The following is a 27,829-nucleotide window of genomic DNA, read 5'->3' as shown; positions in this document are numbered from 1 at the left end:
TTTGCTTCTTTTGAGATCTATAATGTAGTCAAAGGCTGCAAAAATGAGCATATCCTTGAATACGCTGCTATTAAGATATATGTAGGCCTGTGCATGTGTGCTTGAAATGGAAGAGAGGACCTAATTAAGAAGTTGAGGGTTTTACTGTTAGAGTTTCTTTCTGAATATTATTGGTTTCTGTCACTTTATTAACTTCTCTCAACTTTTTGATTTTACTGATTGCAAATGTTGGGAAGAAGGTGCAGAGTTGTGTGAGATATTTTTACACCCTACAGTGTACCATCTTAGGTCTCTTTAAGTGCAATGAATGTTGTATTAATGAGGGCTGTTGTCAACACTGTGCCAGTAAAACAAGAAAAGGTACTCTTAGATGTTTTTTAAAACATAAATTAGCTATATAATTGGGCTATATAAAATGCATTTAAAAGAATAAATTTTCCTCTAATAAAATGTTTTTGAGTTGCCTGGAGTCTACCTTAAATTTGCTCTTCCTCATAGTCTTTATACAGGCCTTGCAAATATTCTTATTCATTTGCTCAATGTAAGTAACCATGTGGGCCTTAGGAATAATAAAGACCATGAATTTACTTCGCAAGCATATGTCTCCTGAGGTTAAAGCAGGTAGAAAAAGTACTAAGTAAGTAAATTTCTGAAAAATTATTTGCAAGGCTGCTTTAACACACATTACAAAATGAAAACAGATGGTCTTTAGGATTTGCATTGTATTAACAAGGAAATTAAAACCCAGAACACTAAGGGTATTTTATACTATAGTGACAAAAGGATACAAGCCAACATCTTAGAGGATATAGTATTTTGCCCTCACAAAGTAAATTGTGAAAATGCCAGGTTTCTACAATATTACCTGTTGCAGAATGAGGTCATCTAACACAGTAAATCCTCTTAGTTATCTTTCTTCGAAGGGCCAAATTTCCTTACTTTTTGTACATTGATACTTAGAATGCAGTAGTTTGTTGTGAAGTATTTTATGCCTAAAACTCTTAAATAATTTCAAACATCAGTGTAATTGCCCTTGATTATTAACATAATTTTAAAAATCATTGGTAAGGGCAGCCCCGGTGGCTCAGCGGTTTGGCACCGCCTTCAGCCCAGGGCATGATCCTGGAGACCCGGGATCAAGTCCCACATCGGGCTCCCTGCATGGAGCCTGCTTCTCCCTCTACCTGTGTCTCTGCCTCTCTCTCTGTGTCTCTCATGAATAAATAAATAAAATCTTTAAAAAAAAATAAAAATCATTGGTAAAAGTTTTTTAATGACACATATGGTTGGAATAATCTTAATTGTTTAGGAATGGCATAAAAATAACCACACCCTTTGGTTGTGGTTATTTCATATTAAGCCAATTCAGTAAACATTCTGCCTCCATAAATATGATAATCCTCTGAAAAAAATCCCCTTATACTACTATAGACTTGGTGGCTTGACTTAAGTAAGTTTCTCTATCAGAAGAAAAAAAAATTACTTCTTTAAAATTGCCATTCTTCTTTAGAAATCAGTTAATTCTATTCTCAGTTATGGTCTCAGATAAAACATATTAGGCCTATTCTGTGTCAGCGAAGATTTTCACATAGTTTAAAATATTTTATCTGTCTTTTCTTTCATATTACTTAAACTAGGTTCACCTGTCCATCTATCCACTTAGTCATCCAACACTGACTAAGTGCCTACCATGGTAAGCACTATAACTAAAAAATACTAATATACAGTTTCCTGCCTTAAGAGACATGTATTATTCAAGGTGCTAGCAGGGAAACAAAAGAATTCAGTGAAAGGACGATTTATAGAAGTATGTGCAGAGGTGAAGAATCATCAAGAAATGTTAAGGTGTCCATGGACTGGCAAATATGAGAAGCCTATACCATTCTCAGGCCTAAAGTATGTAAGGGAAGAAATGGTGCTAGCAGCATTCAAGGAGGGCTGGACCAGGGCAGCAGGGCCATTAGGCAGAAGAATACAGCCAGAAACACCACATGAAGACAGAAAGTAGAGAAAGAAATATTCTGACTTCTCTTTCATCTTTTATTCTCCTGTCTGGAACTCTCATTGGCAAAATCCAATAGAAGGCCAGTGGGCAAGAATCTGACTAATGCAGTCTAAGATCCATATTAGGGCAGAGTTGAATTGAAGGAGTAAGAAGCAACCCCTAAGGTAACTTGCAATGATTCCTGCCTCCTGGAATTCATTCCTTTGTGTAATATTCTACCCTTAAAGGTAAGCTGGCCATAGGCACAAACTTCTGATGAAAATAATGTAACAACAGTGTTAAAATATCCTTCCATGATATGGTTCTATCCTCACTTCCATCTTGGATATTCTGTTGTTCTCTTACTTGCTCATTCTATGGGAAGCCAGTTGCCAGGTTATGAACTTCCCTATGGAGAGTCCCACATGAAAATGAAATAAAAGTTTCCAGCCTAGCAAGGAACTAAGGTCTCAGTCCAACAACCACATGAGGAACTGTATACTGTCAATATCCACGTGAGTGAGCTTGGAAGTGGGTCCTTCACTAGTCAAGTCTTTTGGATGAGGCTTTATTGGTTACTTACAGTCTCAGCTTCTAATTCAATGGGATAGTGGCTATATTTCCTGGCAGAAATTGTCCTACCCTGCAAATTAGAACTCCTAAAGCTTCCGAACCCTTAAATGAAATTTAAGATATAAAAGTGTTGTGCCCAAGATCGCGAATCCGAGAAACCACCAAGGAGCCAACACCGATGCAAACACACGAGGGTTGATTTACAAGCTCGAGCCTGGGTCCAAGTATGCCTGATGCAGCGGAGCAGGGACTCGGACCCCAAGACTAAGAGGCTTAGCAACTTTATAGGGGCCAGTGGCCAATGGGATATGCAGGAAGTTGCACAGTCAGGCTGGTCCGCTGAGCCGGGTTTCTGATTAGGGTGTGCCCTGGTCTCTGACTAGGGCGGGCAGTGCCCTAAGTAATAAGCAGGTCAGCACAAGGCGGGTGCAGCCCAAAATAGAGTCAGTCCTGCTCTGCTTGTCCAGGGGTGGGGGATTTTGTTAAATTTCCTGGGTCCCACAAAAGTGAGAGAGGTAGCTCCCACCTCCACTTTTTGGTTCCTCAACCTCTATATTCTGGCTATGGGAGGATGGCAACATGTGTCTTTTGTTAGTTGAAAGCATTTACTAAATTCACCAGTGGTTGTTTCTTTTCTTTTGGGGGGTAGGGGGAAAAGGAGAAGTGGGGAGAGAATCCCAAGCATGCTACATGCCCAGTGCAGAGCCTGACACAGGGCTCTATCTCACAAACCTGAGATCAAGGCCTAAGCAAAAATAAAGAGTCAGATATTTAACTGACTGAGCTACCCAGGCACCCCAACCAGGGGTTGTTTCTAAGTTAGGACCTCAGCTGAGAAAGATGTCTATTTGAAAATATATTCAGGGGATCCCTGGGTGGCGCAGCGGTTTGGCGCCTGCCTTTGGCCCGGGGCGCGATCCTGGAGACCTGGGATCGAATCCCACATCAGGCTCCCGGTGCATGGAGCCTGCTTCTCCCTCCGCCCCGTGTCTCTGCCTCTCTCTCTCTCTCTGTGACTATCATAAATTAAAAAAAAAAAAAAAATTAAAAAATAAAAGAAAATATATTCAGAAACTGTATGAATAACCACAGGATGGGTCTGTAGACTTATCAGAACCACTATCAGAACAGAGTCAAGATTTCACTTATCACTTGACCTCCATAAGTCCATAATCTGACTACTGGACCATGATGCTGTTTTATATCCTAAGAACTAGCATTAGCTCAGAGTCACTATCTAAAAACCTCCAAAGGCCTGAGAATTCCACCTCTTCCCTTCCTGCTGCCCAAATTATCCTGGTAAGTATCTCGGTAGGTTTACTTGAAAAAGCCATGGACCTCATTTGTGGCCATATTGCAGGCCACATTCTTCCTCAAAAGAACCTGGCCTGCTCCTTAATTAAGGGGTCTCAGTTCTGTGAGTTGCCTTAAGTCTGGGAACTGGGTACGAGGCTAAGAAGAATTCCCTCTATGACAATTTAAGTCAGTTTTTATTTTATATAAATCAAGAAACACCTTCTAAAGTTGCTCATCTCTTTAATTCCCAGTAACCTTATGATCACTTAGTCATAGGCACATGCCCATGCTAGTCAAAACACTCTGATTACCATTCTGGAAACTACATCTTTTTAGGATAATTGTGCCACCTTGTCTCACAGTAAGAACAGACATGTGGCCCTATCATTTTTTTCTGTTCAAAACAGAGAGTTCATTTTCATGGCAACTACCCATATCCATCATTAGCTGGATGATTATCCATCATCCCCCTCAGAGATTTTCAAGGATGTGGCTATTCCCCTTACCAATGCATTTTAATATGCTTTGAATGAAAGAAGTGGCCTCAGTATCTTCTGGGGATAACAAAGGTGGGAGGACAGTAGAGCAAGCTGCATATTTCAGATCTGTTCTAACATTCTCATTTCTCTAAGGTATCAAACTTCTTTTCCTACATTATATCAGGGTAGGTCTGTAATCTCAATCTCACTGACCACAGGCAACTGTTAAGTCCAGGCTTCCATATCAGCCAATTATTAGATTCACTCCCAACTCTCCTGGCTAAAATACTAAATCTCAAATTCCAGTAGAGGTCACAGACATACATTTCGCATATTCCAGTGGTTCTCAAACTTTATTTTTTTAAACTTCTTTTTTTATTAAAGATTTTATTTATTCATTCACGAGAGACACAGAGAGATAGAGAGAGAGGCAGAGACACAGGCTGAGGAGAAGCAGGCACCATACAGAGAGCCCGACGTGGGACCCGATCCAGGGTCTCCAGGATCACGCCCTGGGTTGCAGGTGGTGCCAAACCTCTGCGCCACCTGGGCTGCCCGGTTCTCAAACTTTAATATGTACCAGAATCACCCAGAAGATGAATTAAAACAATTTCTGAGCCCCATGCCCTAGAGTTTCTGATTCATTTAGTCTAGGATAAGACTTGGGAATTTGCATTTCTAACAAATTCTCAGGTGATAACTGATGCTGGCTGGCCCAACAACCACACTTTGAGAACTAATTCAATCTTATAGGTCATTCATCTGAACCTACTCTCTTTAAAATTCAACCTAATGCCTGCCTTCCAGATTCTTGCTTATACAACTTGGTAAAATGATCTCCTCCTGGAGCAGATGTTGCAATTTTCCTTCAGGGTTATACCGGTATTTAATTTTCTTTAGGGCCCTAAAGGCAGTAAGGGGTGTTGAATGAGGGAGGAGTGTCTTGAGAACAGAAGTTACTGTAGTTTCTCTCTAGGAAAAACTGGTTTTTCAGATATTGAAAGAGAGCTGCTTTCACTCTCAAGGCAAGTTCTAGACATTTGGAAGTTGTAAATCCTCAGCCTCACCTATGCCTGTCCAAATGTCCCATCCCAAGTGTCAGTGTCTTACTTCTTCCCAACAAATGCCCCTACCCTAATATAAGACACATGAATTCTAAATGTGGACCCAGGCTAGAAAATCTTCCTTAAAACTTCCATAGAAACTTTCTGATATTCCTTTCATGTTTTGGCTTAAGAATTCAAGCACTAAGCTTCACTTTTTCTTTCTTAAAGCTTTAACAATAAACAGATAGCCAACCCATCTCTAAATCTTTTTCTTTTTTAGGATTTTTATTTATTTATTCACGAGAGACATAGAGAGAGAGGCAGAGACACAGGCAGAGGGAGAAGCAGGCTCCGTGCAGGAAGCCAGACGCGGGACCTGATCCTGGGTCTCCAGGATCCCGCCCTCGGCTGAAGGTGGCACTAAACCACTGAGCCACCAGGGCTGCCCTCTAAATCTTTTAATCTTCATTGCTGCCATAGTGATCAAGTCCCACAAACACATTATCTCCTAATGTCTTGCCCCAGTTGACATTCCACCCAGTACCAATACCAGTGATTATTTAAATAATTGTGTTGTCTCTGCATGCCATGAATTACATTTTATGACTTCTCTTCTTCACTTAATTATCTACTCAATAAACTTGTTCAATCTGAGTCACTTCATTTTTGCATACAATATGATCTCTTTCATAATTGCTTCCGCAATTACTTTGCTTTTCAGTATTCTTCACAGGAGTTCAAAATATAGTTTAGAGACATTTATATAAATAACTGAAAGTTCCTTATGATAATATTCAATGGCAAGGTAACTTGTTGAGGTAAAATAATTTCCTAAAAAATAAGAAGAGCAGCCTGCATCTAAGCATCCATATTACTTTGCTTTTAGTATCTTTATTCATCATATATCTTTTTTTTTTTATTTTATTTATTTATGATAGTCACAGAGAGAGAGAGAGGCAGAGACACAGGCAGAGGGAGAAGCAGGCTCCATGCACCGGGAGCCCAACGTGGGATTCGATCCCGGGTCTCCAGGATCGCGCCCTGGGCCAAAGGCAGGCGCCAAACCGCTGCGCCACCCAGGGATCCCTCATCATATATCTTTAAGCACTTCCTATGCACCAGGAAATAAACAGGAACTGGGAATACACATCAATAAAGAGATGTGTACATTCTTCTGTTTGCCCTCCCAAGACTCATCCCTCATCTTTCTATGCTTTGCTCTGTGCCTATAAGGGGCTGATCTCTGTGAACTGTATCTATAGGCTTCCTGATCCTCTGACTTTCTGTAAGAGTCAGCCAGTGGGCGGCCCTCGTAAAAGATGGCAGAGCAGATGGAGAAAGAGATCAGGGTATTTCTTCTTGAGGGATTTCCCTTTTTTGGGGCACTATTGCAGTAGTGGTTGTACCCCTCTATAACTGCAGCTCCTATTGAGTGGCCCCTCTTCTATTGCTCTAGTCTGTTTTTTTTTAAAGATTTTACTTATTTATTCATGAGAGAGAGAGAGAGAGAGAGAGAGAGAGGCAAAGACATAGGCAGAAGGAGAAGCAGGCTCCATGCATGGAGCCTGATGCAGGACTCGATCCCAGGACCCCAGGCTCACAACCTGAGCCAAAGGCAGACACTTGACCACTGAGCCACACACGTGCCTCACTTTAGTCTTTAAAAAAGATATAATGATACCATTTAATTCCTCTTCAGACATACAGGTACTATTATCTTCACGGCATTGCGAGTACCTCAACAACCCTGGGTGATTACTCAATCTTGCCCATAACACACATACACACACCAAATCCTTTCATTTAATTTCTTTTAAATTCCAGCTTCCTGCCATTAGCTTGATTGGTACAATGAAACAGGACATTCTTTGCCTTTGTGAAACTGAGATTGTAGTAGAGAATATAGACGTTAAATATATTATAACTGGAAAGCACAAGGTGCAGTGGGTCCACTAGAGGTATACTGCCTAGCCTCCCATATCCAGGAAGGTTTATCGTTTGAGATGTTAAATATCACATAGCCAAGAGTAGAGAGGTAAGTACATGTATATTTAAGTTTTGGCAAATAGAGTCTTCTGTGTGTTTGCATCAAAGAGATCTGTGAACTAAAACTATTTGAGAATCTTGAAAAGTGACTTTAAGGAAAAACATTTGCTATTTTGGAAGTGTTAAGGTAAATTTGCCTTATTCAATTTCACAGTTAATTCTCTTTGATCTAACACCTTTAGAAGCCATTCCTACACATGCTGGCCAGATTGCTACCCATGTAAATTGGCAGGATTATCTCTTCCCTGAGATAACTCAGTGGCCTCCTAATTTCAGTGATCTCTAAAATCTCAGCGGTTTGCAATTAGAAAGTTTTGCTTCTCAATGGTGGTAAGAGTCCAAACAGCTAAGGGCTCTGTTTCAAGACCTAAGCTTGTGGAGCAATAGCTGATGATTGCCAGTCTTTTGAGAGAGAGAAAAGAGAATCAATGAACTATGTGCTGGCTCTTAAGGACTCTTCCCAGAAGCGAATTGTTACCTCTGTTTATTTCATTGGCCAAAATAAATCACATGATCACCAGGCAGTGATCGATGGTCTCTCAACCAGGGACTCCAAGGGAAGGAAACTAGGAAATTTAGTGAAGAAGGAAACTAGGAAATTTAGTGAACAGGAATAAAAGCTACTACATTTACCAGGTAGAATTTTGCCACTGGACAGAAATCAGGTAGTCTTGAAGAGTCTTGGTCAGTCTTAGGAAACAAAAGTATTTTCCATGAGATACAAAACTAACGTTGAATATATAATTAATAATGTATTAAGTTAAAACTTCACCTTTTATTTATTTTTTATTTTTTATTTTTTAAAGATTTATTTATTTATTTATGATAGGCATAGAGAGAAAGAGAGGCAGAGATTCAGGAGGAGGGAGAAGCAGGCTCCATGCCGGGAGCCTGACGCAGGACTCAATCCTGGGACTCCAGGATCGCGCCCTGGGCCAAAGGCAGGCACCAAACCACTGAGCCACCCATGGATCCCCCAAAACTTCACCTTTTATTTTAACAAATATTTGAGAGAAATATTTCAGAGAAATATTCTTCCTAAATATTTTTATTATCAATATTTTAAAATATCAAATCAAATTAATACCCACTACAGTTTTCCAAAGAATTTCTTATCTGCACAAAGCATTCATTTTTCCAGGTCAAAATACAAAATTACATGTACTCAAAATAACTGTGTTAATATTATTTGGTACATGTACAAACAAAAGTTAAATGTGGAAAAATTAAAATAAATGTTTATAAGGAGATATAGAAGAATATTCTTCAATTTTTGGAATTATAATGCCAATTGCATGATAAATTATTCTAAGTTTTCACTGTCTTGTTATTATCATCAAACATCCCTCATTATTTTGATACCATTGATATCTTTATTTTATTTTATTTTTTATTATTTTTTAAAGATTTTATTTATTTATTCATGAGTGACACAGAGTGGCAGAGACACAGGCAGAGGGAGAAGCAGGCTCCATGCAGGGAGCCCGATGTGAGACTCAATCCCAGGTCTCCAGGATCACGCCCTAGGCCTACGGGAGTGCTAAACCACTGAGCCACCCAGGCTGCCCCCCATTGATGCCTTTATACTAAATTTTGCTTGCTTAAAAATCTTACCTATTTCATTTCTGTCATGTTTTTTATTGCAGACAAATTAAATCATACCAACTATATGTTCTCCTTCCTCACATCTGAATAGTTCAAATATCACTTATTCTTCATGTATATGTACATGTTCAAATAATAGATTAGAAATGAAAAACAGTATTAGAATTATGTACACACATAATCCAAAATACACACTGCTAAACACAATAAAATTTTAATATCCTGGGTTCTATAAAAAAAGCAATGCCAGTGTACAGAAATCTTGATGAAATAAAAGCTCAAAGAGAAAAGGGCCATAAATAAAATGCTGTTCTATCAAATTATAATGTATTCTATAATTGCAATGAAAATGTTCCAAGTTTAAATTCTCCTTTCATATGCTAGTTTTTCCAGTTCTTCTTGGAAATTGCTCTACTTCAAAGAAATACAGGTTTTCCATTTAAATAAACTAGTTTATTTAACTGTCCCTGCTGCCATTGAGTCACCATTTAGAATTTAGTTTGCTGGACTTTCGGATTCATCTAATTACTCAGAAATACACAGCTGGACAGAGGAAGTTATTCATAAGACTTTTTCAGAACCATGAGATATTGCTATGAATGATTGCAGGCTGTATATATTCCATGATGAAAAAGAAATGACAGATGGGCATGACGTTTACAATGCTCCCAATATTTTCAAAGCTGTAGTTGACCACTTTCAAATGATTGATTTAGAATCTAGGGCATATATGTGTTTGGACAATATTTTAAAGGAATAAAAATAGGTGTAACATTGAACCTGATGTCATCACATTTTAAGCTCATTTTACAGAGAAGTACTTAATGAAGAAAATCACTGGTTAAATATGCCTTCTCTACATTTCTTGAGAAATGTTCTTTTTCAGTTAGATTCTCTAAGGAAGACTTATTTATTTTTAATGCATTATTATTACAGCTCTTGAAATTCAGAATGTGTGAGAGTATACACTATTACTTTTTCAAAATTACAGAGTAGACAGATTTATGATTCTAAAACATATAATCTGGCTTGAAAGTCAGGAACCTGAGATCTAGTCCCAGCTTGGTCACTAACACACTGTGCAGCCAAGCACTAATTACCTGATATATCTATGTGTCTGTTCTTTCTTTAGTAAATTGAAAAGAAAATATTTTCTTCCACCTGTTTCAAAGGGATATTATTAGGATATATTAGAGTTTGTCAAAAGATGATCCATAATTACACATTAATGTTATAAAACTATATATCCCATCAGACCAGAATATCTTTCTAAATAAGAATAACAATGAACAAAATTTTAAAGAAAGATTCTGGAAAGAAACTTTTCGAATTGGGAATACGAAAAATATCAGTTTATCACTTAAACCTGTTAGTTCTATGATTCAATTTTTAGACAAAAAAAACATCTGGCAATGGAGATTGGAACTGGATGTCATCTCAGCTCCAGTGCACTGAATAGGTAACAATGAACTTCAGGAAGAATTTCATCCATTTCCAACTTGAGAGTAGGATCTGTAAGACTTAGTTACAAACTGGTGAAACATAAGGGAGAACGGGAAGTTATGAAATAGCTTGGAGACTAGATAGGTGGAGGATGGTGTCCTCAAAAAATAACAAACTGGTAGAAGTGTGAATTGGAGTAACTGGGTGGGAGTATGACATGTCACGATATTGACCTTAGTTTTGAATGTGCTGGAAATATAGATGTCCAGAGTTCTTTAAGCTTTTCAATCATATTTTGGAGGAGTTTCACTTAGCCATGTTAGCTAGAATCTGAAGCCCCCGTGTTCTTGATGGAGACCTTCAAAAAAACTTCATTCTTTACCACTCAGTAGTTAAAAAGAATGAGATAAATCTACAGGTAGTGATACAGATTAATGACCTAGATATATTTGGAAGAACAAAGTACACAGCAGTGAATAAGTATGCTCCCCTTGGTGAAAAATAAAAGTGACATATGTTTATATATTCATAAACTCATTCTGGAAAGATACAGAAAAATAGGTAATATGTTGCCTCACAGGAAGGGATCTGGGGAACAGGGGGTCTAAAGAAGCAGAGACTAATTTTATTCCTTGCTCTGAAAACCACATTTTTCTGATATGTATATAGTCACTTACTCCAGCTTTCTTTTGACCAGTATTTGCATAGTTATATATCTTTTTTGCATCCTTTGACTTTTAATTTGTCTGTGACTTCATATTCATACAGTGTTTCTTCTTATAAACAGGGTAGTTGGGTCTTGTTTTTTGGCTGAATCTTTCAACCTGCATTTTGAGTGTTTGGACACGAACGTTCAATGTGATTATTGATATTGCTAGATTTAAATCTACCAGCTTGTTTTCTGTCTCATTTTTATTTCTTTGCCTTTTCCTCTATTTATCCTTGCCTTCTTTTGGACTGAGTATTTTTTTTTAAGATTCTATTTATTTGAGAGAGATAGAGAGAGAGAGAACAAACAGGGGGAGTGGTAGGGGATGAAGGAAAAGTAGACTCCACACTGAACAGGGAGCCAGACACAGGGCTCAATCCCAGGACCCTAGATCATGACCTGAACTGAAGGCAGACACTTAACTGAGTTAGCCACCCATGCACCCCTGGACTGAATATTTTTTTGTATCAATCCATCTTCATTCTTTTATGGTTTATTAGTTATAAATCCTTGTTCTATATTTGTAGTATTTGCTAGGAGTTTGCATGTGATAGATACTGGGACCAGTACATTGATATATACTTCATCTTTATTCTATAAGGTAAGCATGGTTATCTCTATTTTACAGATGAAGAAAGAACACCTTGCCAAAATTACAAATGACTATCTCAGAACCAGAATTCAAACTCAGGTATGCCCAACTCCAGAACATACTTTTAGGAAAACATTGGAATAGGTTTTCAACCTTTGATATAGTCAGAAGTCCACAAAAAGGACATAGGCTAAAAACTGAGTTGGATTATGTTTTAAATTGTTGAACATACACATGGAGACTGTAAAGGGATAAAGAGTCTACCTGTAAAGGGTTGTCAGAATTTGGAAATAAAATCAACATTATGGTACCATTATCTTTCTCTATGAAATTGAATATAGTAAAACAGAACAATGAAGAAATAGCTATCTGCAGAAGTAAAATCTTACCCTTAAGGCAAAGTTTTAAAATATGTTGCTGATAATATTAATGATTAATGCAAATTTTCTTTCAGATATTATAGCTGACTAGTGCCTGAAATCAATACAGTATTTGGAAATGTAAATGCAACTAAAGATGGTTTTGGAGGCTTTAGCTCCTCTAAAATGTCTAATACGATCCTCAAGCTCACAACTTAAATAAGAGTATGCTTACCATACAAATGCAGATTTAAGACAAGTTCTCTTGTCTTTTAAATGACTCTTAAAATGTCTTGGATATAGAATCCAGAACTCCCATTGTTTGGGAAGAAGAATGAAAGGAAAGGATGTCCCACCAATGGCTACAGTCTCCTTCAAAGTTTAATTCCTATAATATATATATACACATATACTTATTTAGAGAAAGTGAATTAATAGAATGTCATTTATCAAATAATAAAAACTGGCTCTACCTTACCAATAACTTACTGACAATTTAAGACATTGATTTCATATAAAATTTTTAACCAATTTTAAGTGAATAGTTTGATGAATTTTGGTAATTGCTTACTATCATATAACTACCTCTATTAGCAATATGTAGAACAGCACCTTCACTCTAAAGTCTCCTCAAGGTCTTTCCTCATCCCTGACCCCAGGCAACACTGATCCCCATTCCATCACTGGTAGCTTTGCCTTTTCTAGAATTCCATATAAACAAAATCATACTTAATGCAGTCTTGTGTTTGACTTCTTTCACTTAACATGCTTTTAAAATTCATCCATGTTGTCGTGTACATTTCTGAGCAATATTCCATGATATAAATATACCATTTGTTTATCCACTCATCTGTAATGGAGATTTGGGTTCCTTTGGTTTTCAGCTATTATAAATAATGCTGCTGTGAATATTCACGTACACATTTTTTTTTACGTGGAAATATGTATTTATTTCTCTGGAGTAAATACCTAGGACTGGAATTGCTGGGTTATAAGGTACAGTGTGTTTAACTTTATAGGGTGCTGTCAAACTGTTTTACAGAGAGGCTGTGCCATTTCTGCACTCCTACTAACAATGTATTAAAGTTTTAGTTGATTCATATCCTCGTCAACACTTAGTATTGCCAGTCTTTGTAACATTAGTTATTTTTGTGAGTATGTATTGGTATCTCATTGCAGTTTTCATTTATCAAGCAATGTTCCAATGAAAGAGTATTTCTAATTTGTGTTTTCCTGTTGGCAAAAGAATCAGCTCACTCATACACATTCTGGTTTATTAGTGTGTGTGAAGGTGTATAGCTTCATACGTAGCTACATATGAATGCAGTTTCGTGTAGCTTCCATCAGTTCCCTACAATCTGATCTTCACTGGATGAATAGCAAAGTTGATTTTGGGAATCTCTACAGCTGAAGAGTAGATTCTATACTTTTCTGTAACTTCATTGAGAATTGGCTACCTATAAGACTTACCCTGAAGCAATCAGGTATCCTGCCTCTCTTCCCTCCTTCCATTCTACCTATCATCTGTTCATCCATCATCAGTAACTCTATTTACAAAAATATATTAATTTTAGAAAATGAAAATAATATAGAAAGGTATATATAGGAAAGCAAAAAAAAAAAAAAAAAGATTCAATTTTAACACCCAAAGACTACCACTACCACGTTGATGATTCTTTTCCAGATTTCTCTTTACGTAAAATAAAAATAGATTCTATGATTATGATGGTCTCTTTAACTCTTACAACAACAATGTGGGGTAGGTAATATTTTAATCCCATTTTACAGATAACAAAACTAAAAAAAGAAAGTTTCAGTAAACTGCCTCAAATTACAAAGCTTAGTAAATAGCAGTTCTGACATTCAAACTGAGGGAGTCTGACTCCAGAGTGCAAGTACTTAACTGTGCTGTCTCCACATATATGCCTATGTATATGTATATGTATATGTATATGTATATGTATATGTATATGTATATGTATGTATTTTTGTATGTGAATGCTATCATATTTTATCCCATGCTAATATTTACATAGTAACAAATATGCATACACATCACCCTTATAATGACTGAATAATCTTCTACCGTGTAGGTATACTATAGTAACATTTACCATGGCACATTTATTTAACCAATCTCCTAATTATTGATACTCATTTTGTTTTCTTTTTTAAAAAAAGATTTTATTTATTTTAGGGAGACAGCAAGTACAGCTGGAGGGGCAGAGGGATATGGGGAGAGAATCTCAAGCAGACTCTGCACTGCGATGCGGGACTCAATCTCACAACCCAGAGATCACAACCTAAGCTGAAACCAAGAGTCAACATGCTCAACTGACTATGCCACCCTTTACTATTTTTAATGCCATAAACAACATCACAAGGAACATTTTAGTATATACACCTCTGTATTATTGTCCAATTTCTTCCTTAAGATAAATTCCTAGAGATGGGAATGCTTAGAGTGTATGCACATTAAAGATTTAATACATAATGTATAGTCCCACTTTGCCCGCTGAACAGCTGTACTTACTTTTCCTGCACTGAGCATGAAACTGTTCCTTTCCCCTTGTGCTTGCCAACGTTTGTATCTATCTTCCTCAGTTTTTCTTTTTTTTTTTTTTTTCAAATCTTTGCTAACCTGAAAGTTAAGAAATTATATTACGTGGTTATTTTATTTCATTCTTTAATAATGGGGCTAAATATTTAGTCTTTTTAAATATATGAGTAATGCACATATATTCACCTAAGTCAAACAATACAGACGTCAATGAAGTGAAAAGTAGAAGTCCCATCTCCTGTTTTTTTTTTTTCATCAGAATTTGTATCATTGTAACAGTTTGGCATATAACTTTGTAGAGGCTTTTATATCTACTTACACATTTATATATAATGTGTGTGTGTATATATACCTGCATATGTATGTATGTTTAATTTACCTTCAGTGCAAATAGAAACATCTGCAATTTGCTTTTTATGCTGAAAATATATCTTAAAGAAGTTTTCGTATTTCTTTAATTGTTACACAGTATTTCAGGGTGTGGAGGACCGTAATTTATCCTGTTCTGGCACCCGGCTTCCCCTCAGCCTGGCACTGCGGCCACCCCTGCCGCTGCCCGCGAGCCTCGGGTACCCAGCCCGGCCAGGCCCTGCTGCCGCTGTCCAATCAGTTCGCTGCTGCTCCCGTGGGTCACACGGGACAGAGGAGGAGTTTGATGCTCCCTGGGTGACATACTTCAACAAGCCAGATATTGATGCCTGGGAATTGCGTAAAGGGATGAACACACTTGTTGGCTGTGATCTGGTTCCAGAACCCAAAATCATTGATGATGCTTTACCGCACGCAGTTACATGGTTTTGCTAGTGAAGTTCGCATCCTAGAGGTTGTGGGTTTTGTTTGTTTGTTTATTCATGAGACACACACACACACACACACACACACACACACACACACACACAGGGGCAGAGACACCGGCAGAGGGAGAAGCAGGCTCCACGCAGGGACCCCATGCGGGACTCTATCCTGGGTCTCTATGATCACGTCCTGGGCTGAAGGCGGCGCTAAACCGCTGAGCCACCGGGGCTGCCCCCGCATCCCAGAGGTTGTTAAGGACAAAGCAGGACCTCTTAAGGAAATCTACCCCTATGTCATCCAGGAACTTAGACCAACTTTAAATGAACTGGGAATCTCCACTCCAGAGGAACTGGACCTTGACAAAGTGTAAACCCCATGGATGGGCTTCTCAAGGATTTATTCATAATGCTACTTGATTGTAAATAATCACCTGGAACTACTGATGACAACATATTACCTTATTTGAACAAGTTTTCCTTTATTGAGTACCAAACCATGTAATGGTAATTTGGACTTTAAGAAAAGGGAAGTGAGTTTGAACTGAAAAAAAAAAAAAAAAAAAAGAATCCTGTTGATGAAACTTAAGTTAAATATGTTATATTTTATATTTATATTTTTTATAAAAATATATAAAGATTTATTTATTCATGAGAGACACAGAGAGAGAGTCAGAGACATAGGCAGAGGGAGAAGCAGGCTCCATTGCAGGGAGCCTGATGTGGGACTCGGTCCCAAATCCTGGGATCACGCCCTGAGCTACCAGGCATCTTTAATATATATTTTTATATAATATATAAAAAAATAATAAAATATAAATATATATGTATATATATTTAGTTCCTACTACAATTCCAGGACTGTTCTATGTATGAATAATACAAAGTCCCTGTCCTGATGAGATTTCCATTTTGCAAATAATGCTTCAGTGGATATTCTTGTACATTTTTTACACATATATCAGACAAAAATATTTCTGTAACAAATTATATAAGAATTAAACATTTTTTAAAAAAAGATTTTATTTATTTATTCATGAGAGACACACAGAGAGAGGCAGAGACACAGGCAGAGGGAGAAGCAGGCTCCATGCAGGGAGCCTGACATGGGACTCGATCCCAGGTCTCCAGGATCACGCCCTGGGATGAAGGTGGCGCCAAACCACTGAGCCACCTGGGCTGCCCAAGAATTTAAAATTTTGATAAATAAACATAATACGCCATGAATTAATGCTAGTTGAATAAAGGAATAAAGATTGCTCTCTAAAGCTAAATTATAAAATTAATAATTAGCAGATATTTTATTTGGGGCGCAAAGTGATTACAATTTTAAAAATTAGTTTCTAACATTAAAGGAAAGGGGTTAATTGGGGTGCCTGAGTGGCTCAGTCAGGTAAGTGTCTGACTTTGGCTTAGGTCATAATCTCAGGGTCTGGGGATAAGCACAATGATGGGCTCTGCACTCAGCAGGGAGTCTGCTTCTCTCTCTGCCCCTTCCCCCACTTGTGTGGATACTCTCTCTCTCTCTCTCTCTCAAATAATTTTTTTTTTAAGGAGTTAGCTAAAATGAAGACTTTTGTCATCTCTTGGAAAATCAGAAGGTCTGGTAACATTGGGTCCACATTTGTTCAGGGCAGCTGGAGCCAAGTGGAGAGTGAGCAGTGGTTTGCCACGGTCCTCACCATCCTGTACTGTTTTATATGGCCACTTTACTCATTTATATTACCTGCCTGACTCCTATAGCTTTTGAACATGATGTTATCAATTATGAATAAAAAAGGTATGTAAGAGACACAGAATGACTCTCAGGCCTGCAATCTTTAACAATGACCTCATACGATATATTAATTCATTAATACAACAATTTGTGTCTTTCAGAAAAAGGGTTGGTCAGCTTGGAAGCATAGAAAAAGTAGATTCGGCAGGTGAATCATGACATTGTCCTTCCAAACATATTGGAAATAGGATATTTTAGCCAAATACCCAGCTGACTATTTCGGTGGCCAATATAGTATAGAAGTTAAGAGCTTAGACTTCAGAGTTAGACTGCCTGGGTTTGAAATCTGGTTCTGCCACTTTTCCCTGTAGGACTTTGGGCAGTGCTATGGACTGATGTTGAAGACCTAAAACTCAATGTGATGGTATATAGAGGTAGGAGCCTTTAGGAGGTAAGTAGGTCATGACATTGAGCCCTCATTAATGGGATTAGTATTTATAAGAAGAAACTCTTTCTACCCTATAAGGATGCAGCAGTCTGCAAACAAGGAAGAGAGCTCTCACCAGAACCTGACCAACATGGCTTTCCGAGCTTGGACTTCCCAGCCTCCAGAACTGTAAGAGATAAATGTCTGTTGTTTAAGCCACTGGGTTATGGTATTGTTTTTTAAAGCAGCCCAAACTGACTAAGATAAGCAGGTTGTTTAACATCTTTCTACTCAGTTTCCTCAACTATAAATGGGAATTAAATGTGTCTTACTTCATTGGTTTGCTGTGATATTTAAATGAATCACTATACATAAAACACCTACAAGAGAGCCTATCCCATATAAGTTGCCATTACTAATATAGATGGATCAGATACTCATATAATGATGCCCTTACATTTAAGCTCCAAATATTACTTAATTCCTTTTTTTTTTTTTTCGTAAATTCTTATCAAGTAACCTTCTGATGGCTTCCTATACTCTTGACTTCAGGGAGATGTATTGGCTTAAGACATGAATTCTCTCAAGGACTCTGAGAATAACTACCTGCAGCATTTTTTATTTGATTATCTGAGTCTTTATCAATCAGTGCATCACTGAGATGTGCTGCCAAGGAAGCAGAATTTAGTGACAGCTTGCAACTTTTATTACCAGCAACAGTGTTTGGCTATGGAGAGTTTCTCTTAAGTAAACTGGCAAGGGATTGAAATTATTTTGAATTTGATTTTCTGTTCACCTATTTTGTTGGCTATACAAATTAATCCATAGTCATTCATAAGTTAGAGTTTGAGACTGCAGGAAGTGAGCTCACAATGCCTTATTTTTTTATTTTTTAATTATTTATTCATGAAAGACAGAGAGAGAGAGAGAGAGAGAGAGAGAGAGGCATAGACACAGGCAGAGGGAGAAAAGCAGGCTCCATGCCAGGAGCCCGACGCGGGACTCGATCCTGGGACTCCAGGATCACGCCTCGGTCCAAAGGCAGGCGCCAAGGTGCTGAGCCACCCAGGGATCCCCTCACAATGCCTTTAAAATGTGTATGTTGGGCAAGTCATTTCAGTATACAATAAAAGGAATCACTTCATATGGATATAAAATCTATTAACTTGTTAACATTGACTGGGCTGCAGTAACCTTTATATTATCCATATATAACACTCTGCATATAGAGGTTTTGTTAAACCAACTTTTCTTGAAGTTTGAGCAAAACACTTCTAGGCAAATGGATATTACTAATCAAAAGTAAGTTTTCCCTATTAACTTATGAGTCCTCTTAAAGACACTGCCGGGATTCAGTATTAGTATGCTACTATATTCAGGATGAATATATTTGTTTTGATATAAATGAAAGCATTTCTTTTAAAGCACTATTGTTTATTATTTAGATTTTTTACAACCTCAGATTGACTCTCCTTCAAATACTATTCCAAGTTTTAAAGAACTCTTCATTCTACCTTTCTAACTCCAACAGGACACAATGTGAAACAGGTAGGGTAAACATTCCTGCTCCTCATCATGTGATTCTGTGAAAGTCATTTTGTATCAGTGTGGTGGCCATGGGGGTGAACCACTCAGATACCCTTGCAAAAACACCTGCCGTGGGAAGCACACATGACTGACACCTTTCAACAGCCATACTTTCAGATCCACTGTGGAGTTCACAGCACTCCATGCCTCCCGGATTGAACACAGAAGGGATGCTTTCTGGTCTCCCAAACCTGGGCTAGAAGTGCTAACTCTATAGGCACAGAATCCTATATAGCACAACATTCATAAAAATACCAATTTCACAGAGAATGAAGTATACAAGTGGCCCCATATCTATGAGATCCAGTTGTTACATCATAAACTGTACTACTGAAACTGTACTATGAAACTACCGTCATACAGTACTGGAAAGGGTACTAGAGTATATCAGCTAAATCAGCTGTTCAGAGACAATACTCAACAATGATGGTGCGTAATCCCTCAGTATATAGTATAGGCACTAAATCAGAGATCTCTGTATGGCACTGTGTTTCTGATAGGAAAAATATATGGATCTGGCAACCAAGTGGCGAAAGCCAGATGGTCTCATTTACAATCACTCCCAATAACCCACGGGGAACACTCTGCTTCACCTCCCACAACTCTGGGCTGAGCAGAGTTAGAAATCCTAGTCCTCGAGGTTTTCTTTCTTGCCAGGGGGCACCATAGTGATCTACTGAAATATAAGATATTTTGTAATAGGGCACTTTTAACCCTTTGCACCTAGGGGCCAGCAACCAAGGATAATTGACTCAATAGCGAGAAGAGATGGGGCTCCTTTCACGCAGTAGAGAGAAAGAATACATATGGAGCCCAGGTCATCCACTTGGATGCCCCTTGGGATGCCCTTGCCCAGTGGTAACTGTGAATGGACACAGCAGTAACTGCAGACTAAGAAGGGTATTCAAGTCTATGACCCCTTAGGAATAAATGTTTAGGTCATTATCACATCCATTCCTCAATTCCTTTTTTCCAGCAATAAGAGTATCTTCTTTATTCCAGGTTCAGGGAGGGGACTTACTGTAAGGGAGTTTTATTCCCCGCTTTCAGGAATTAAAAAAAAAGGAGGGTCAGAGTGCCGTTCCTACATCTACTGCTTCTCAGGTGCATTTAGTACAAAATAATCAGTATGTCGAAGCAGCGTATTTTGAGGTGACATGCTCTGAACTCCTCCTATCTTGCTACCTTTGTGAGGTCCAACTGTTCCCGCTGCTCATTGCTGTCACTCTTTCAAGCCTGTCCTCATTCTAGCATTTACCTGTTGGGTTCAACTCCGGGGACTCCTGTCATATGCATTACATAACTTGTTACTTTCAAAATATGCCATCTTGTAGTGTGAACGTCTAATGCACTTATTTGTCTTCTATCCCAACTAGACTGCAAACTCTTTAAACACTTGACTCATTTGGTGAACATCCACAAATGTGTAGTTTAAAAAATGCATCATTTTGGATGCTGAAACTGGTATGCACAGTCACCACTGTCGTCACTGGAGTTAATGAGAATATTATGGTATAATTAAATTGAATGATTATTATGTACTGGGCATAATTTTAAACTTCTTACATGTTTAATTCACGAGATTGGTATCATCCTTCATGGGTTGCTTTCTCTCACATCGCGTCTCTAATCCATCCAACTCAATCGACTCTACCTTGGAGAGAGAGAGAGAGAGACCTGGACTTGCCTCCTTCTCACCGAATTGACTCGCACCATCCTGGGTTCCAGGCTCCATCATATACCTCCTCACTAGTGCAACAGCCTCCTAACCGGTATAGTCTTTTTAAAGTGTTAAGTCATACTTTTCTGCTCAAAACCCTGTGGCGGTCACGGACTTCACTCGAAATAAAAAGCAGTTCTTTGCGTCCTGCACAAGACCCTATGTGATCTTCCTCGTCCCTCCATCACACAAGCCCCATCTCCGGCTTCCTGCCTTGTTCGCTCTGCTCCCACCACACCCGCCAGCCCTGTTCTTGCACCAACACGTAACAGGTGCAGGGCCTTGGCTCTAGCTCTTCCTGCTGCCTGGAGCACACCCTAGTCACCCACAGCCTAGTCACCCTGATTAAGTGGGCTGATTCTCACCTTCCCAGTAGGTCCTAGCTTGCCTTCCCCCCTACTCCCTGAGTCCTCCCCACTTCCCGAATGCTTTCAGTCTCTGTTTTCTTTTTTCATACCACTTATCACTTTTTTTTTTTTTAAAACATCCCAAAGAACTTTTCTTTGAACCTGCATATTGTCTGCTCTACCCACCCGATGTAGACGCCAGGAGGATGGGGATCCGTGTCCTGTTCACGGATGCACCCCAGAGCCCCATCAGTGCCTGGCACAGGAGAGGCATTCAGTAAATAAGACACCTGGCCAGTTAATCTGGAAGCTAGCGTTTCCTTCTGCAAGGCCAGTGCTCTTCCGTGAGCGGCCTCCTCCGGCTTCCTGGCTTCTGTGCAGCGCAGTAGGGCAGGGCCGACTCTGGGGGAGCTTCGCGGTCAGGAGTCTCGGTCCGGATTTCGGTTTGCAGGACAGAAGCAACGGAAGGTGACTCCAGGCAAAACAGGACACTGCAGGGCGCCGGGTTTCTTGCAGGCGGCCGAGGAAGTAAAGGCCAAGTTCTCCGCCCCCTGCACGGTCGAGGGGCGTCGGTGTGAGCACACGTAACTGGAGCGGTCCCCCCGCGAAACCAACGCCGCCGCCGCCGCCGCCGCCGCCGCCGCCGCCCGTGCCCTTCCCGCGGGCAGCTTCAGGGCCCTCACTTAGGTGGCCAGGCCGTGCCTGAGCATCCTCGTCGGCCGGGCCAGGAGGTCGCCGTCGCAGGGACCAGCCGGCGATGCAGAGCCGCGCCGCGCCGCGCCCGGGAGTCCCGCAGGCAGCCGCGTGGGGGGCGGCGTGGGGCGAGGCGGGGCGAGGCGGGCGGCGGGCGGCGGACAGGCGGCGAGGCGGCCGCCCGCGCGAGGCCCCGGGGCGCGTCACGACGGCGCGCCGACGACTCCTCGGCCCCGCCCCCGCCCCCGCCCGCCGCACGCACGCGCACTGCGCCCGGCATGAGGGTCGCTGCTCTGATCAGGTAACGCGGCGCCTCAGCGGCCTGCCTGCGCCCCTGCCGGCCTCCCGCCCTTTCCTGCTCGGCGGCGGCGGCTGCGGGCCCCGCTTTCGGCTGCGAGGATGAGCGACGGTGCGGGGCGGCGGGGAGAGGCGGGGTTGCCGGGCTGTCGCCCCGCTCCTCCCCGCCGGCCCGGCTCCGCCTCCCGGGCTGTCGGGCCTCAAGCACGACTGTGACCCGGCTCGGGGTCGCGTTCGGGCCGTGACGCCTGGGAGCCTCGGCTTCCCTCCCCGCAGCCCCGTCCGTGGGCCCCGTCCGTGGCTCCTTCAGTCTCTCCGCGCCGCCTTCGGGTCCACCTGGTTCCCGAAGCTCTGAGCGGCCCCACCCCGCGCCGGAGGCCGCCCCTCCCCCCGCCGCCCACCTGCCTCTGGGTTGCTCAGGACCAAGGTGTGTTGTGCCTTGGGGCTCAGAGTGTGGGAAACGGGTCTCTCTTCCCTCGGGATGGAAACGCGCTTGTATCACTTTTAGCCTAAATCCGGTTGCATTTGCTACCGACAACTTCAAGCGCTTTTAGGTGGGCCCCGGTCTATTCCGAAAGAAGTTTGAAATCTCCGGAGTGCACCGTATCTAGGTGTCTAAGTCCTCAGACAAGCAAAGACAGGCCAGGCCGCTCGAAATGTGTCCACACGCAATCTGGAAAGCGAAGCAGCAGCAAACGTGGTGACATTAAAAAGGATTTTTTTTTTTTTTAGAAATTTATCTTATTTTTATTTATTTATGATAGTCACACACAGAGAGAGAGAGAGAAAGAGAGAGAGGCAGAGACACAGGCAGAGGGAGAAGCAGGCTCCATGCACCGGGAGCCCGACGTGGGATTCGATCCCGGGTCTCCAGGATCGCGTCCTAGGCCAAAGGCAGGCGCCAAACCGCTGCGCCCCCCGGGGATCCCTAAAAAGGACTTAGACTGCAGTACTTGCACATTTATTCAATGAGATTTGGACCTGTATGGAGTATCCGAGATACACCACACCCATGTTTGCTTCCGTAAGCACGTTGGAGATTCCATGAACTTTTTTTTTTTTTTTTTTTTTTTTGCTCAGTGTCCCAGTGAATTGACATTGGCTGACAATAGTGACCTCTTAAGAAATCTGGATGTGACATTCCAATGCCCTCTGCAGTGACTGGGATATTCTGATTTATTTTATTTCAGTACCCCCCCCCCTTTTTTTTTTTGGTCTCTATGACGTCAGGATTGTTATTCAGTAAATGCCTTCTGTTTCCGACCCCTGTGGTCTTTATTTGATAAGGTAGACAATAATAAAAAGTAGCCCAGGCAATAAGTAATTCACACCACATGCAGTTTGCCAAAAGTCGAGCGGTTGAAGTTAAGACACACCAACTGAGGATTCAGATCTCTGAAGGAAGGATAGAAGATTGCTGTAGTCCATTGTAGGGAATATTCAGTTAATGTGCATATATTACTCATGATTAAAAAAAAAAGCAAATTGCTTAAAAATGGCAATGTTGGGAAATTCTTGCCGAACTGTAAGATCTGTATTAATGTTAGGAGACATGCTGTGAGTATGAATCTATAACAATTTTTAGATATGAATGTGAGTGCCTATAAAATATATACATTTATTTTTTTTTAATTTTTTTTTTTTTATTTATTTATGATAGTCACAGAGAGAGAGAGAGGCAGAGACACAGGCAGAGGGAGAAGCAGGCTCCATGCACCGGGAGCCCGACCTGGGATTTGATCCCGGGTCTCCAGGATCGCGCCCTGGGCCAAAGGCAGGCGCCAAACTGCTGCGCCACCCAGGGATCCCCAATATATACATTTATATGAATATACACTTGGATATATACGAGTTTAAACTTAAATACAGTGAATCCACTTCTAATATATCTTGTGTGTGTACTAAAATGGGAGATGGAATATGTTTGTGTGCTTTAAAGAAAAAGTGAAACCAAGATTCTCACATAATCTTTAGCGCAGAAATAACATTATTCTCCCTAATAACACAAAAGGTCGAATTATTCAATTTTATAGTTGAATGACTCCTTGAAGATTAAACCATTCTCTAGTTTTATAATGCAGCATGTGCCTAAGCACACTGAGTAACTTTGCATATTACAACAGAGTTGGGAACTAAAATTCCGATATTTTGTAGGACTTCTCACCTAACATATTGCTTATGTACTTCGTAATGTTCTGAGAGGTAAGTTGCTCAGCATTTCCCAAACCTTTTGTTCTTACAGTATTTGTTGGACAGTAGTGTCCCATAGAACACACTTTGGGAAATACAATTTTAATACCATATTTGAAATTTTAACATATTTTCAAATGAATTATAAAGCTAAGTTCTGGTTGTGGATGTATACCCATAATCTTTAATATTCTAAAGAATTAGAGTAGTGGTTGTATACTCTTTAATTTTTAATATTCTAAATAGTCTAAAGAATTAGTTAATTTTTTATTTTTATTTTTTTGTCCTGAGAAAATAGAGTGAAGTTCAAATAGGCGAAGTTGTGGAAGACATATTAAGGAAATATCAGAGTCTGAGGAAAGGGAGCATGATGCATAACTTCAGTATGCCTCTTGGCGGTCTCCCCATGAGAAGTTTTGGAATGACAGTTTCTGGTTGGAATGTAGTAGAGGCAGATAAATGTCCGGAACTAAAGTAAAAGGCAAAAAGGGCCAGCTTCTAGGACAAGCAGTCTCTTCTGAAAAGTTTCTTAGGCTGTGAATATGTCTGACCGTTGCCTGGAGGTACAAACACTTGCAGATTTTAGGTAAAGATTAGAAAGAATGGGACAGGAGGAGGACACAGAGAGGCAATGATAAAATAAAGGAAGAAACACGTATAGAGAGAAGCAATAGAATTTAAACCAAAATAGAGGTTGCCATTCAACCTTGTTATAGATGAACTTGGCATAAAGGTTGCCATTCAATCTTGTTATAGTTGAAACTACTTCTCTTGACTAAGTGATCTGGCCCTACCTTCAGTAGATTTGGTCCTAGAATTTAGAAGTTTCTTTCAGTCTGTTTATTAGCTCTAAGGCTCAAGCTTTATCCTGCCATCATATATATGGTGACGCCTGAAGTACTGATGGGACTGATGTTTAACTTCATCAGTGTAATTCAGCATTTTGTTTTCTATCTGTGCAGAATGTGAACCCACCAAGTACATCAGATTTGTCATTAGATTGGATCTCAAATCTTTAATCTGGGCCTTTAAGTTGGTGATGGTAGCACATTTTTAGATTTCTTCTAGTAGAACAGAAGAGTTGTTTTTCCTACTTTTCCATAGAGAATTTCATCTAAGGAATATATGCAATACTTGTTTAGCTAGAATTTAAAATTAGATCTTTTTTTAAATTTTCAAAGCACTTTGTATATAAAGGAAAGCCACTATTATAAACCAAAGAGTTATCATATTTTTTTTAGAATGATCTTTGTTATAATGGCACATATCTCTTGTGAGTAGTGACCTTAGACATTCAGATTCATTGGCTCAGTTTGCTTATGCTATGGAAATTATATGTTTTTTTTTTTCATTTTAATTGTGTAACAGTCCCTCAAGTATTCTGAAAAATTGAATAGATATATTCTGATATCTAATGATTCTGTGTTTAATAATGGTCAGTAACCTGATATTTATGTTTTTATTTCTTTTTTAGTGGTGGGAAGGATAGCTGTTATAATATGATGCAATGCGTTGTTGCTGGGCATCAAATTGTTGCTTTAGCAAATCTGAGACCAGCTGAAAACCAGGGTAAGTGTATACCTTTATTGAGAAGTTCTCTAAGTGGCTGGAATTCCAAGTTCATAATTGCGTTCTATTGTGTGCAACATGCGAAGACGAAAAGGGAGCTAATACATATTTAGCACCTAAGTAGATGTTAGGCTCTCTGCTGTTTTTGATTACATATCCTTTATTTTTCATAAGAGCACCTGGAGATTTATGAGACAGGAACACTGAGAGTCATAGTTTTATAAATTTATCCAAGGTAAATAGCTAGAACAAACTTGCAGAGATGAGACTTAAACCCTTGAATCTCCCTACTTCAGAATGTAATGCTGTTCCTTCACAACACATTTCCAAGTGTTTTAACCAACATACACTAAATAAGATACAACTTTCTGGAGCTTGGAAAGTAAGACACGTATTGATAAATGATCCATCTTTTGTGTAAGCTAAACATGTCAGACTTGAAAGAGGCATAAAGAAACACATTTCTGCTTTTTATTTGCTTGTTATAATAAGGACATCCACAAATAATCCTTAGACCTCATTTAAGCTATATTTTTCAGTTTTCTTCCCAATGAAATTTTTTTCATCAGAAATTTTTCATACCTGTCTCCTTGTCTGTGTCCAGGTTTCCTCTATAGATAAGGTCACAAGTCATATTGGATCAAAAGTCCACCCTAAGAATCTCATTTTAACTAAGTACATCTGCAATGACCCTATTTTCAAATAAGATCACATTTTGAACTATGGAGGTTAGGATTCAACCTTCAACAATTTCTTTTATTTTTTCAGATCTGATTGACACATAGCATTGTATTAGTTTCAGCTGTACAACATAATGATTTGGTATCTGTATATATTGTGAAATGATTACCACAATAAGTTTAGTTAACATCTATCACCACACCTGGCCATACTTTTCCCTCCCTCAATTAGAATTAAAAAAAAAAAAAATTCACCAATTTGCATTTTATATTCTTCTATTATACCCATATAACTATAGATATTAACTGTTAAGGTATAATAGGGAGAAATTAATACTTGTCTTGCCTTGATTTAATACTGCTTCTCCACATGGCTCTTTTAGTAAGATCTTTATATCATCCCCCTTTACTCAGCTTTTTTCAAGACCGTGCTTTTGCTCTATTGTTATTTTTAGGATGAATTAAATGAGTAGTATATGTGAAAACACTAATTAGAGTTTCTGGCATGAAGTAAGCATCCAGTAAATTTAGTTGAATCTGAATTTAGTGCTAAATATGTCCCTTTTTTCCTTCCTTCCTTCCTTCCTTCCTTCCTTCCTTCCTTCCTTCCTTCCTTCCTTCTTTCCTTCCTTCCTCAGGGCTGCCAGTCTGATGAATTTTGTTTTTATATCATTTAACAGTTATTGTCTATTTATTTTGTCTTTGATTTTTATCCCCAAATAGATTGCTTATAAGATTCTTGAGAAGAAGGTCGTATCTTGTATGTTCCTCAGGACTTGGAACAGCTCTATGCCTCTAAGAGGCATTCACTCAGTTACTGGTGGACAGATGAATAATGAACTAACTAGAGTTAGGCCTGGAAGAGTGAGTAGTTATTTCAGCCAGAGATTTGAATTTTCTTTCCTTCATAATTAGGATCTATGTAATGCTAGAATTGAAGTGGGAAGATAGAGATTAGAAATGTTTTATAGGAAGAAATAGAAAACAGGTCTTCTAGGGGGTTAGGGGTAAACATACACTCTAGGACTTTGCACTAGGATTTCAGTGATAAATAAAAATAACATTTTAGAAATGAGGTGTTTGGAAAATGACCTCCTTTTTCTGACTTTAAATAAATAG

General features: G+C 39.5%; 1 protein-coding gene and 1 long non-coding RNA gene across 9 annotated transcripts in view; one reads left to right on the top strand and one right to left on the bottom strand.

Moving 5' to 3' along the window:
* LOC112919925 (uncharacterized) overlaps positions 1-21,941 on the bottom strand; it is a 169,638-nt gene extending 147,697 nt beyond the window's left edge. The window contains exons 1-2 of the long non-coding RNA XR_003234988.2: positions 21,468-21,941; positions 14,666-14,773 (exon numbers count right to left, since the gene is read on the bottom strand). This is a non-coding gene — a long non-coding RNA (uncharacterized lncRNA). The remainder of the gene's footprint in view (positions 1-14,665; positions 14,774-21,467) is intronic.
* Positions 21,942-22,200: 259 nt separating this feature from the next.
* The window catches only part of DPH6 (diphthamine biosynthesis 6), a 151,483-nt gene continuing 145,854 nt past the window's right edge, over positions 22,201-27,829 (top strand). For 3 of the 8 annotated variants that reach the window (XM_025998422.2, XM_025998423.2, XM_072738206.1), the window contains exons 1-2: positions 22,202-22,275; positions 25,936-26,030. In XM_025998422.2, the coding sequence (XP_025854207.1) occupies positions 22,253-22,275; positions 25,936-26,030 (118 nt within the window). In that variant the 5' untranslated portion in view covers positions 22,202-22,252. Of the gene's footprint in view, positions 22,699-25,935; positions 26,031-27,829 lie in introns of all 8 variants that reach the window. The other 5 variants (XM_072738205.1, XM_072738209.1, XM_072738208.1 and 2 more) reach the window with 3 other exon arrangements.

The sequence above is a fragment of the Vulpes vulpes genome, chromosome 15 (genome assembly GCF_048418805.1).
Source record: "Vulpes vulpes isolate BD-2025 chromosome 15, VulVul3, whole genome shotgun sequence".
Lineage (NCBI taxonomy): Eukaryota > Metazoa > Chordata > Mammalia > Carnivora > Canidae > Vulpes > Vulpes vulpes.
The sequence above is the reverse complement of the archived record's forward strand: the minus strand, read 5'-3'. Positions and strand labels throughout refer to the sequence as shown.